General features: G+C 35.6%; 1 protein-coding gene across 4 annotated transcripts in view; it reads left to right on the forward strand.

Annotated features, from left to right (window-relative positions):
• Positions 1–13,812, forward strand: part of TBC1D5 (TBC1 domain family member 5) — a 325,748-nt gene that overhangs the window by 249,661 nt on the left and 62,275 nt on the right. For all 4 annotated transcript variants that reach the window (XM_026842526.1, XM_026842528.1, XM_026842527.1 and 1 more), the window contains one exon: positions 2,435–2,541. In XM_026842526.1, the coding sequence (XP_026698327.1) occupies positions 2,435–2,541 (107 nt within the window). The remainder of the gene's footprint in view (positions 1–2,434; positions 2,542–13,812) is intronic.

Raw genomic sequence — 13,812 nt, forward strand, 5'->3', positions numbered from 1 at the left:
GACACAGCACTGCAGGTGGGGTCTCAAAAGAGCAGCAGAGAAGGGGAGAATCCCCTCCCTCGACCTGCTGGCCACACTTCTCTTGATGCAGCCCAGGATACAGTTGGCTTTCTGGGCTGTGAGCGCACGTTGCCAGGTCATGGGCAGCATATAGATCACTCTGAAACGAAGGGTACCAAGAGGTGTTTCAGCAAAGTAATCCCTTTAACCCAAGGCTCTCCAGCAAATAGAAGCCCCTGCATCAATGTTCTCTCCTGTAAAGATTTCTACATGAAAAGGGGACAGCTGAATATGTGGAGAAAACCTTAAAGATAAAATAAATATAAAAGTTAACAGGACTTCCTCATTAAAGTGTTGAAGTTTTTATAACTTTCTTTGGATGTTAAGGTTCCATTTTAAAATTTAACTTTTAGGGATCAGAGCAGACATAGGTCATTGCCAAACAGTCTGATTTTTTTTTTCCATTATTCAATTGCTTCACCGTTATACATTCAAAAAAATTAGTAATTAGAGTAAATGTCTCGTGGTTGAAAATCTTTTTTTTTTTTTTTTGTCAGGGGTCAAGTCTGCACTGTTAAAATAAATTAGCTTTTTTAATATTTGCTTTTCTCTATACCTGTGATATAGCAAAGAACTCTTCCAGGAAAAATAGGAGAAGGATAATTTTAACCCATTTTACATTGCAGAATAGAACACATACGGATCTGTGTGTTGGTCTTACTGCCTATCATTCATTAAAGTATTTAGAATTTACTATCAATTTTCAGTATTTTTATTTGCTTGGGTAAAAAGGCATCATGATCATAACTGTAGTACAGTATCTTAAATATGATTTACGTATGAGAGTTTGATTGGGTATGTACTATGTGGTGCTTGTATTATACTTCTCTGAAAGAAACCTGACGAAGACCATTGTATTGTGTTCATTATGCCAGCTTTGTGACTTCAAGAAGAAAAAACAGGTACCTGAATATGAACAAGAAAAACAAAGGGTAGGAAAAAGAACAGGCAGAACAGATAAAGAATGAGTAGGATAAGTGAGTGCTTTACAAATGAAAGCAGATGTATGAAATTACAAGCTGTCGGATCAGCAACGGAAATGAAGATGATAAAGTGGTTCCCTACACAGATTATAATTATTCATTTTGCCCAGTCCTGCATCTTTTCCCCATAATCCTCTTGTTGAGGGAGGAAAGGTACAGGAGGATATGAGGCTTATTCACATGAAAGAAAAGAAGCAAAACATTTAAATCTTTCTGTCTGCAAAACAGTCCTTTATTTTGCGTTTTGTTGATTCAGAATAATTTTGTGTTTGCAATGATCCTTTCTGGTGTAGAGACCTGATTAATTAAAAGTATCTGTTACTACAACTAAAGTTCTCAGAATAACAAAGTTTGTTAAAAATTTATTTACAATTACAACTGTTGGAGGCTGTCTTTATGTTGCAGAGTGCAAGCATCATTAACAGGCATTGCTTTGACAGCTGTGGCAGATGGATTGCCTGGATTTAGATGGTACAAAAGAAATGAAGTAGTTTACACAGACCTGCCTGAAAAGATGTCTTTAATAATTGCACTCATAATTAGATTGATTTGGGGGGGAAAAAAAAAAAAAACAAACCACAAAACAGAAGACAACAACAACAAACAAAGAACCACAGAGTACACTCACATAGATTCAGATAAAGTCAGGCACAATTATAACAAAATTTTCCTGAATAAGTAAAAAATTCTAAGAAAGTGAATGGTATGTTATATTTCTAAGTATTTATGAGATTAAGATCTAACCTTTTCCCCTTTTCCTGAACATTTCATGAATAGTTTCCAGTTTACAAGAAAGCAAGAAGTTGTTGACATCATTTTATGTATGTGTATTTGTATTTCTATGGGCACGTATACATGTATGTATATAAGAACAACATAAAAGATATTTCAGCAAAGAATTGTCAGAGTAGAGGAAAGTTATCATAAAAGCAGGACAAAAGGTAAAATTTATCTCATAAATTAGCATACTTTAACTTAGGTGTCTGCAGAGGAGTGTCTGAAAAGTCAGTGTCCATTTCAGAGTGTAGGACTAGTACTTCAAGCTCCACTGACTGTATTGCCCTGACCTCCACTGACTTAGGCAGGCTTTAGGTGCACAGCTAGAGATCTAAATTTAGTCATCTAAATCTGGAGCTAACATAAATGTCTATGACATAAAGTCCGTGGTAGTTTTAGTATTGTCCTTAATGGTATTGGACCAAGAATAGTCAGGAAGCTTGATTATGCAATAATTATTTTACTCTGAGCAACTGCTTGAATTCCAGGAGACTTAATGTGGGAAAAGACAGCTGAATCTGAACTGCAGTGAATCTACTGGAAAGGGTACTGGTTTGGAATGTCATAACGAGATAGTGATATTTCCTTTTTTTTATTATTTATTTTCATTGCAGTGATTTCAAGTAATTATCAGACCTGTTTGGGACTTCTGATGCATTATCCACCTATTGGAGATGTTCACTCCCTTATCCTAAGAGCACTTTTCCTCCGAGATCCAAAGGTGAGATGCTCACTTTGTAAATACAGGGAATAAATCTCTGTAGTATAATGTTCTAAATACTGTGAAGTTAAAAAGAACCTACATTTTGGGGATTAAATTGTAGTTTCAAGTTTCTTCTTACCTAACAGAAAAGCTGAAGGAAAGTGTTGGTAACCAAGAGTAGAATCAAGTTCCTTTACTCTTTAAAGGATACTATCCTACTACTTTCCTAAAGTTACCCAGGAGCTCTGCTAACTGCAGATGTTAATGCTCTTTCGAATACCTTTGCATGGTACTCTGCACAAACATCTTTCATAATAAAGTATACTTTTGAGGGAAACAGTAATATTTTATATAATATCCTAGTAAGTTGTATAGAAAGTGTTATGCAGTTTCATCTGTAAGACCTTTTCCACGGGATTTCTGTAGATTAATCACTGTTAACCCTTAAAGTACTACCCCCACCCACTATCTAAGAGTTATATGATGGTTTTCAATTAAAAATGAGTCTGCTGTTACAGCCTGAAAAGATACACATGAATAAAATGTATACATTCATAAATTTTATGTTATATATTAACTAGCATACAGTTTCTGATACCTATACTAAAAAAAGTGAACCTCTTGCTGTTTTAGAATGGCATGTGTATATGTGTGGATATAATATACAGCAGATATTCACAGTATAGTGGATAAAGTATTTGAGATGAAGCTGTACACAGTAATCTTTACAGTACTCAGATCTTTGACAGATAGCGGAATTTGTGCTGCTGGTTTTGAACTGTCTCTGTGCATGTCCCATTAGTAGGCTGCCAGTGAAAAGTCCGATTTCCCTCATCTTCTTGATACACATCACCTTTGAAAGTGAAAAATTCATCACTTCTGCACTCTGCCTTCTACACAATTTCATTCAGTACCAGTGTTTACACTTCTATGGATTAAGAAAAAAATCGTCTCTTTGTTTTATATCAGTTTTTTGAAGAAATCTTCATCCTTACAGCTGCTTTCTTCATTCCTCTTGGGCGCAAAGATTTCTTTCATGACAAGAAGTAAAGTATATCATCTTTTCAGTGTCTAAGAAAGTTTGTAATGTTAGATCTCAGGAATCTTTCTTAAGATTTCGGCAGCAGTCTGTGAAATCAGACCACCCAGCATTTTTTTATGTGCTCTCTTAGCAAAACAAGATAGAAGGGTTTTTTTAAGGGAAGATACAGAGGGAGGAAAATTGTGCTAAGATATTAAGATAAATCCAATATGTAATTTGTCATTTACTAAAGGTATATGTTAGAAGGTAGAATAATTATGAATTATTCAGCTGTCCTCCAAAGCATCCTAGGCAGTATACAAGATATCCTACCTATCAGCTAGAGAGGGCAAAAATAAACCACCAACTTCCCATGAAAGAAGCTTGATCACTACCCGGCTCCTGACACTCTTGTCTCAAACAGAATAAAGTTGTCAGGTGCATAAGGCCTCAGTGTCCTGTTAATTAACATTCTCAGGTGTGCCTTGAACACCTTTCAGAAAAATACTGGCTGTAGTTCCTACCATGTCTTTCAGGCAGTTCTCACTTCAGTCAGGTAAATGAGTACTTAAAACTTTTTCGTGCAAAGACTGCCAGTTGTTTTGTCAATTTAAATATGATTAATTACAATTGTTCCTCATTTTCAAGCTGCACTTATTTGCTTGGGAAATACTCTGAAAGTTAGGAAGCTGGGATTTCCAGAGAAAAAGGAGCCCTAAGGGACTCCCAGCCACTTCTCAGTTTACATTGGGTCTTTGTCTTGAGACTGCATAAACAGATCTGCACTTATTACAGTAAGGAAGTTAAAATGTTCTAAAGGATCACTCTAAAAGGAAAAATAACTCCTGGTCTGAGAAAGAAATGTATTTTCAGTGCTGTGACTTGAGTACCTGTTTCTTATCTTTCCCTAGGTATGATTTTAACTTTCGCTTACGTATCTTTAAGCATATGTTGGTCCAATCCAACATGTTTTTTTGAAATGGAAGTCTTGTTACTAAGACCTACACATAAAAATTTTCCAAGTTTGTCAGAGTTTTTCATTACAGAGAATGAAAGGGAAGACTCAACAAGACATGATAGGTGCTGTAGGAGTCTAAAGTCAGTACACAGATTATATACCAATACAAGTGGGAAAATTATGATGGGTTTTTTTTTTTTTTTTTTTTGCTATCTGCATAAAGATAATTCAGTTTACCTTTATTGCCTGAGCAGATAAAAGGAGGCTGAAAGAAAAGACAAGGAGATTTCAGTCAGTAGCGTAACTTGTAAGTGATGATTAGCAAATTCAGCGCTTAATGATTTTTCTTCCTTCTTTGATGTTTTCCTGTGTGTTTCTCCATCACCAGCTTCTAGTTTCTAATGGGAAATTACATTTGGTTCAGTGCAATTTAAATCTCCTAATCCAAGGCTGAGTTACTGTGTGGCATTTCTTCCAGGATTTCACTTGGGTTTTAATATGTGAAGTCCGGGAACTCTTCTGTGGGAGACTGCTGCATGATTCAGTGGCTTATTTCATTATTTGTTGAACATAGCAAGAATGTTTAGCGTTGTTCCAAATATCTGAGAGAGGTTTGCTCTTTACCCCTTGGAGCTTTAAATCTCAGACAAGAAATGCAGTTTAGAAATCATGGACAGGGACAAACAGGAATCTGCCTCTCTCACATTTGTTAATATATATTGTCATTGGGATTATTTTTGCAGGTAGGTAAATACCAAATAATCTCGCTGAGGGGAAGTTGTGGGGTATTTGGACTGAGAATGGTTAGTGGCATGTACATAAAATTGAAAGGTTATTAAGGAACGCCATAAGTGGCGAAGTAGTTAAGAAGGACCTGATACAGCTTTTCCATCCATAACTTCCAATTCTGGAGTTAATCTGGGTTTGCATGTCTAATAACATCCATTATTTCTTCTGTTTCCTTCATCTGACATAACAACTACTTCATCCTTGCTTATTTGTCTTGTAGACTCTCAGGAGAGCTAAACTTTGGCTTGATGAACCTGTTGCACTTTGTTTGCTTCTTTTCATTGCAGTCATCGCCAGGATAGCAACCTAAATGTCAAAAGAAAGACTTAAAAAATACACTTAAAGCTACACTTTACACTTTAAGCTACACTTAAAAAATGGGTGGCATTTTTTTCTTACAGATGGACGAAAACAATTTCATGATCTTTTGTGGAATCAAACCTTTCAGAAACCTTAGCATTATCCAGTAATAACAATAATATGAAAAGTAATTAGTGCTTGCCATTAATCTAATGGGTTCAGCAGCTCTCCTTTTCAATTCATGAACCCCAGTTGGCAGTTGGGATGAGAGGACCTTTTAGATACCACATCCCTGATATATTCTAGTGCCACAGAAGAGAAATAGACATCTCTGTAATAGCTGAAAACAAGTTAATGCACCTGTCTCTGAAGGGGTGCCTGAGAGATACTAATTTTACAGGCACGAATATGGATCAATTCAGAATAATTGAATTTCAGCCTTTTCTGCATTTGGCTAGCTCCAGTTCTTAGGAAAATGTAGAAAGAAAATCTCAAATCAGTGTTGTTGTCTTTGCATAGGGTGATAAAGTTAACCTGCTTAGTAGAGTATTTGTTTCACATTCCTAATCTTTGAACATATAATTACTTCAATTATTTATATGAAAGTAACTTTATGCACTCACAGTCCCTCTGAATATAAAATTAGAGCTTCTTATGGAAGAACAGGGTATTAAAAGTATGTGTACGTGAAATGAGAAAATAAGGGAAGGTTTTTTTGTGTATATCCAAAAGCATTTACTGAAGGTGTGTCTCTGTGTATTTAATATCCCATGAGTGGCCATTTTTTTTCATTTTTTTCCTTATCAAAACCAGGGAGCACTGTTAATTTTCAAAGCAAAGGCTGCGAAATTAAGGAGGAGAGATACGGAGACAGGGCAGTAGAAAAATATAAAGTGATTAAAAAACATAGTTCTAACTAGAGTTGTTCAAATAAAAAAAAATTAAAAAACCCAATTAGAAACAAAAGTCATAGAAAATGTGAACATATTGTGTTCCTTAAATAACCAGATGTTCTCTCCTTCCTGAAGGCAGCCAGGGCTAGGAATAAAAGGTTTAAAACTATTGTTTTAAGTTAACTGTGAATTTTGCAAATCTGTTTTCACCCTTTAGCAAATAAAATTCTAATACAGCAACATAAGCAAAGTAATTTTCATCTTTGGGTGTTCTTATTTGTATGTTGTTCTGCTTTGAAGTGTTAACCTTATCACAATGACTTATTAGAAACTAAAGCACTACATAGAATATTACAGTTTTACATTGCATACTAAGAACCTTGACAACCATCCTTTGTCTGAAAGCTTACTGTATTTAGTCTTAATATTTTTGTAAAATAAGTTTTTCTTCAGATATTTTAACGTGGTGAGTTACCATATTCATTGAGCAAGCTAGTTATGAGCTTAATTCAGTGGAGACACCTTTTGTCATAAGACATCAATTCAAAAAAACTAAAAATAAAGTAGTTGTGCTTGGTTGATGGGAATCAATTTGTTAGTTTTGCTAATAATATTCCAGTTACTGCCGGCTGATATTTTCTCAACATTGTATTTTAAGCTATTTGCTGACATTGAAAGTGGCAGTATAATAATGTTAAATTCTAACGAAATCCATGATGAATCATACATGACATTTCAAAGAAGTTGTATTAGTCCATCTTGACTGAAATTACAGGTACTGCCAGAAAACTTAAGCAATAATATCTGGTCATGATCGCTCATATAACGATTAGTCGGAGAAATCTGCATTCCAGCTTTTAACGCTTTTCACAATCTGAGCAGTAAGTGACAAGGGGGAAACACATTACTGAAATTTTGAATCGAACTCTTTGTACATTTATTTTCAGCTGAATTTTCTTCTTAAGTAGCTGCCACCATCTCAGAGTTTTCTCCAAGCTAATTTCATCTTCCTGAAAGGCTGTTGAGTTTCACTTTCTTCTTCTTCAGATAAATTCTTTTCTATACACTCATTAACTGAGGTGCTGCTGCAGAGCTGCAACTGTCCTTTGAAAGCTGCCGTTATGTCAGTATTGTTTGTTTTGCTGTTTGTGGCAGGAGAAAAGCAGGTTTGGGGTTGTTTTGTTTGTTTGTTAGCATTGTGTGTGCAATCTGGCATTAATTACCTCTCTTTAATGACCAGATTGCAGCCAATCAGAAGTTGGGATCTGGCAGGGTTTGGGCATTAGCAGCTCATTAATTTGTACCTACAGACAGAGGGTACCGCTGGGGTGCGGACTCCCATTTTGTTAGAGGGGTACCAACAAGGAGGAGGGGGGCTCTGAACAAACGTTGACTTTTTGCTTTTCTTTTTCAATCGTGAAGAATGTGACTGATATTTCAGGAGATTCACAATAGTGGAGGTGTGAGTGTATAAAAAAAAGTATCGGGAAGCTAGGATAATGGATATCCCAATGCAGTATGAGCTGGTGGTATGAATAAGGTCACCTACATGTTAAGGGAGAGTTGCCTTGACAGGGGATATGACTGATAAAGGAAACAAGGTTTTCCAGAAAAACTAAGTGCATGTCTCTTCATCTGGGAGAAAAGGATTTAGGAGAAACCAAAAAAATGAAATCATTTACTTTTGGTGATTCACAGAGAACTTCTATTTGCCTTAATTTCTGAAAGATTAAGAATTTAGCTGTTTAATGCAATGTAGATAGGTTTTTATGAACAAAAATGTCAGGATCATCAAATTGACCTCTGGGGTTATAGCCACCTTCAATTCCTGTAGTGAACCCAAGCATTTTGATGGTCTTACTTCCCCATTTGCAAATACAATAAGAATAGCTGTAATCAAAACACCTCACTTTGAATAAATCAATGGGTTTTCTGTAACTGCATGCTAAGCTTTTTAATGTGGACCAATACCTACCAAGAATTGCATATATTTTAAATGTAAAAGCCATGGCATTAGGCATTAACTTGTTCTTTGTTTATGTTCACATTCTTAAAATCAGAAACTTTTGCTTTCCAAGGAGATAGGCCATGCTTTATCTTAAGAATTGTTTCAAATATTCAGTTATTGTGTGTCATTAGTAAGGTATGACAGGCGGCTATGAGTTTAATGATAAATTACTTGGAATAGCCATGTTGCCATAGTACCACATAAAAATAGTAAGTGTACCATGAATTAAAAATCCTCTTCGTTTTTGTACATTTGTTTCAAAATCATCATTCCCAGTGCACCTATTCATTTTAAAACATAAAAAGGCTGTGTGGCCAATACTCATAGTACAAGAACTTTCTCATTTCTCTCAAAGTTCATTGTAATCGCCCCATATACATTAACCATTTAATCGACCTACTATAAAATACTTATATTCTTCAAGGTATCCTATATGTCACAAGTAATATTTTCAGAAAAAAAAAATCTCAGAAAGTGTTTGATTAGTCATTTAGTAAAGACTTTTCAAATGGGAAATCTCTCAAAGTCTTTCTCATTCCTCAGTATCATAAGTAACACAGTAGTCATCGCTCAAAGGAAAAAGCTGATCTCTTAGATTGCCAACAACGATGCAGTTTACAGTATCAATCTCCTTAAGTGTTGTATGCACAGGCCAGTTATTTGGTTATGATCCCACAAATATTGTATCAGTCTAAGTTAAGCAGTTATTACATTTGATAGGAAAATCATGGCAAATAATACAGAATAAAGCAAAGCTTCCTGAACAGTGACACCTTCCACGGTCAAGACAGAGCTGTACTGCAGGTTAGATGGTGCAGAAACAACGGACTTGTCCCAGTTCTGTGTAGGGCTGAGCAAGATGGTGCTGCAGCCCACTCCTGGCAGTGAGAGCAGAGTCCAGAAAGGAGGACAAGTTGACTTTTTTGTTCTTGTTACCAGTCTGGTGTGACTCAGCAGGAGAGCTGCTGGCCTTGAGGGCGCTGAGGAGTTGGTGGTGTGGCCGGTGATTTCTGGGTGGGTGGACAGGTGCAGAGTCTTTCAGAGGAGATGGCTAAATGTGAGTTAGGAACCATTGTTTCTACTTTCAACTAATATTAAGTATATAATAGTGTTGTATAGAACAGCAAGTAACATATGCATTATTCAATAAGTAGGCAAAATAACTACTTGCTGCTAAGTCAACGGGGGAAAAAAAAAAAGTTTGCATTTTTTAGTCTTCTGTGAAGATTTCAGGATTATGCGTTTTATCGAGTTATCTTCCATATTAATTAGAAGGCATGAGATGTGACAACATCATGTTCAGGCCAGAGAGGCGATGGGAGAAAATTAGGAAATGAGGAAGGAATTATTCTCCTGTGCTTATCAGCACTCCCGATATTATTTACTGGGAGTTTGTGTTAGGTCACTCCATGTTAAGGGAAAGTACTTTAGAGAGGCAAGATGGAAAAGAAACTTCTCTTTGGAAACCGAAACTTTAAACTATTCTTTCTCTTTGAGCAAGTTGATAATGTTAGTAGCAAAGTAAAAGCAATTCTGATTGTACTTGACAGTAAAGAAAGAATCTGAAGCACTTTAAGCTCTTAATTACTTTAGCTACCAATAAAACTTAGTGTTTGTGTATTTCTTGGGGCTGTTTCTTTGAAAGGCTTGGCTTACTTGTGTTTAAAAAGTCATCTAAAGCTACTGACCCTCTCCTAAAGAGTAATGATGTTATTCATGAAATTACACTAATAAAATGTATTTAACAGTGTTAGAGTGAGGTGATTATGGTTCTTCTTATGCGCAACCTGACCAGTTAATCACTTCTGGTTTGCAAGGTAGTTTATCAAATGGAAGCACTTAAAACACTTAAAGTACTTTGATTCTACCTAATCAGAAGTTCTCCATATCATGATTTATTTGACCAAAATTTGCAAAACATAAACTGTGAGTTATATAAAAATATATTCATAACTTTTCAGTAATGTATGAAAGATTAGCTACTGAATCACATCCAATCTATTCTGATGGAATTTAAGTTCAGTGTCTTCTGGTATAAATGTAGATAATGCTGCAAGTACACTTGATAGGTTTTATAGTAAATATTAATGTATTAACTTTTGTATACAAAGCTATTGGAGTACATTTGTATTGGGGAACACTTCTCTGAAAGAGCAAAATACTTTCAAGATAGAAGTGGGAATGGTACATTTTATCCTTTACTGTAACTTTTTATGGAAAATTAGGTTTGGAAATGTGATAGTTTTTTCTTTTGTGTTTTTAAGGAGCAGTAGTGATCAAAATGGCTCTGCAGTATCCTCATTATTAGAATCCCAAAATGAAAGGAGTTGCTTGTCCCACAGCACCAGGACCTTAGCTTCTCTCCATGTTTCAGAGGAAGAGACTTAAACATCATATTCCTTTTGCTGTACTGTGTGCATGGGGGTCTTTGAAAGAGCCTTTTTCACTCCCCTAGGGACCTTTTTCAAGTGTTTTATGTAGTGCATTACACGCGGAACATAAATTAATCTGTTTCTTCTCCACATAGCAGAAATAACCAAATAGCACCTTAAAATGTTCCTTTTTTTTTTTCCTGATATGTGAGGTTTGTGTACAGGCATGTATCTGGAGAAGATATAATGCTCTAAGTATGGTTATAAGGGTTATATCAGTGTAAGCTCTAGATAACTGCATTACTCACAAAGCCATCAGTGAGTTATGCAGGTTGTCCAAAACGAGTGCCAATAAAACCATAATGTGGTAGCTTTTCTGTACATAAAGATGTCATATTTTAAATCTCATAATTTGGAGCATTCCAGGGTTTAAAGTGAGGCTTGCTATGTGTTCCCTTCAAAAGCCTGGATCTTTCCTCCACAATGTTGTAAAACTCCTGTTCCCAACCGTGTGGGGCTGCAAGATGCCAGAGCATAAATCTGTCACAGGGTAGGGCTGAATACTGTCAGATTTATACCTCACTATTTAGTTAATTTACTTCTTAAAACCAAGGGTTCAGCTGAAAAATAGGCGACTAAATTAAGAGGCAGATTTAAAAGGTACTTAAGCGATTCTGTTGATGCAAGACGGGGATTTTACTCAGGTTATGAACTTGAATGTTGGCAGGTTGGAGTCTTTTTGTCTAGAATATTGATAAAAGCTGATTTGGTAGGATTTGATCTACCTGTTAAAACGCAATACACTGTAAAAGTATAAATGAAAAAACAAAAAGGCTTTCCAATTGGTTAGGACAAGAAGCCAAAATATACAGCTAGAAATTTCTTTCAGACAAGTCACTGAAGCATTTTTAATTCTCACTTGTCATTTTTTTCAGTTCTTCATCTCTTATCATAGAATGCCCATGTGAGAGAAAGCATGTGTGTATGAAGTTAAAAACAGACCATAATGCATGGTATTTAAAATACCTTCCTGGTATCTGAAATTTCTAGTTGCCAGGGGAATGGAGGGTTGTCATGTAACTAAACTGGAGATAATTTATTTCAGCTTGATCGCAGTTCAGGGGTTTCTTCCTGCCTTGACCCAATTAACTGAATTTTCTTTCCTTTTCAGTTCTTTCTGGGAATTTTTGTTGAAAAAAAAAAAAAAAAAAAAAAAAAAAAAAAAGCGCTCCCTAATTTTCTTTAGAAACGATTAAATGTGATAATTCTTCATGCTGTTATTGTGTTGTAAATAATGAGTTCTGCAATTGAGACCCACAGCATCTTTCTAAAAAATGTAAACAGGAAGCATTATTCCCAGTTTGAGGATTATGGTGTTCCTTTGCCAACACCAGTATTAGTGCATGGATCTCCTGACTCCCATGATTAAAGGAGGTTCTTTATTAGCTCTGTGCAGGATACTCTTCATGTTGTGCTGCTTTCATACATAGGGTTGATAGATGCAGACTATCAGCCTATGATTTGGATAATATTTTCTTACTAGCCTTGAACCACTTCAGAATAGGCAATAGCACATTATGTCCTCAAAAGTCTCATGGGGTTTTTTTTTTCTTTTTAGTGAGTATTTAACTCAGTGGTTCATAGGTGGATGGAATACCTTTTGTGCTCCAGCGGGTTGCTTGTTGTGCAGAAGGTATAACTAGAGAGGAGGAAAATCAGGAGGTGAAAGGAGAGTTTTGTTTAGGGAATGGCATTTGCTTTGGTTGCTCTAGTTTGAGGAGGGTTAGTTGTTTAATGTACAAAATGTTATAGTATGTTTATATAATGTCAAGCCATTGCCATTGCTTATACTATATAAATCTAGTCAAAGAGCAGAGACAGCTGCTTGAATACCTGACAAAAGAATAAAAAGAGGAAAGGTGAAACTCTCTTTGCAGTTTGGCTATGAGGTAATCATTAGTATGCACTTCATATTAATTATTAGTGCCTAATAGAAAAACCGCTGCTCAACTGATTAAACTGTATTTCTTATTCACATCTCAGCTGCTATATCTCAGCTCTGTTCTCAGTCCAAATTTTTGCCATGTTTGTATCATGTTTACTCAAGAAAGAAGCATAGGTAATCTAGCAGGAAAAGGTAAACCTTTGCTGACCTCCCAGTCATTACTGAATATAGGGTCATATGCTCTTCCAACTTTCATTAGAAACAAATGAAAGGATTTTTTAATACAGAAATGTCTTAGGCTGTATGAGAACTATAAAAAACTCCAGTATTGCCCTATCAGCTAAAGAGGGGGAAAAGGAGCAAACTGGCTCCTTAAAAATAGTTGTTTAAATAAAAAGAACAACACTGCATCATTATCCTTCTCCTTTTTTTAGATATGTTTAGTTCAGTCTGTTCTTTGGTTTAGGCTTAAAATATTATTAGTTTAGAAAAAATATATGTTTGACAGCATTTGTTTAATATATTGAAAAAAGCCTAGTTTTAAAAATCCTGTTTGGCACTAGTGAGATGATTATTTTGGTAAGGCTATTGCTGTGTGTATGTATAATTCACTGCTGCTGTTTTGTTTGTTTTTTCTCTGTTGCATTTAGGTTATCTAGTTTCAGATACAATCTATTAAGTGTATTTTTCAGTAGCTGAGGTTTTCCCACCTGTCTACCCTAAAACACCTGCAACATATGTTTGTGTAACCCTGCAATGCGTTGTGGTTTGGGCCTTGAGAAATTCCCCCAGAGCTTTTTGCTTATAAACAGCTGAGCAATTCATTTCTCTAATGACGAGTGCTTTTCCCTTGGCGTTGAGGCAATAGCATGTTCACTAAAATAAGTCTCATTTTTCATCAGACATATTGAAAATCTTCTTTCATTGTTGTCGCTTATTCTGAACCTTCAGATTTTGCACAAAATTGTATCTGATTTTTTTTTTTCTGTTAATAATACTAAAG

Source organism: Athene cunicularia (assembly GCF_003259725.1).
Source record: "Athene cunicularia isolate RWA chromosome 2 unlocalized genomic scaffold, athCun1 chr2_part1, whole genome shotgun sequence".
Taxonomy (NCBI): Eukaryota; Metazoa; Chordata; class Aves; order Strigiformes; family Strigidae; genus Athene; species Athene cunicularia.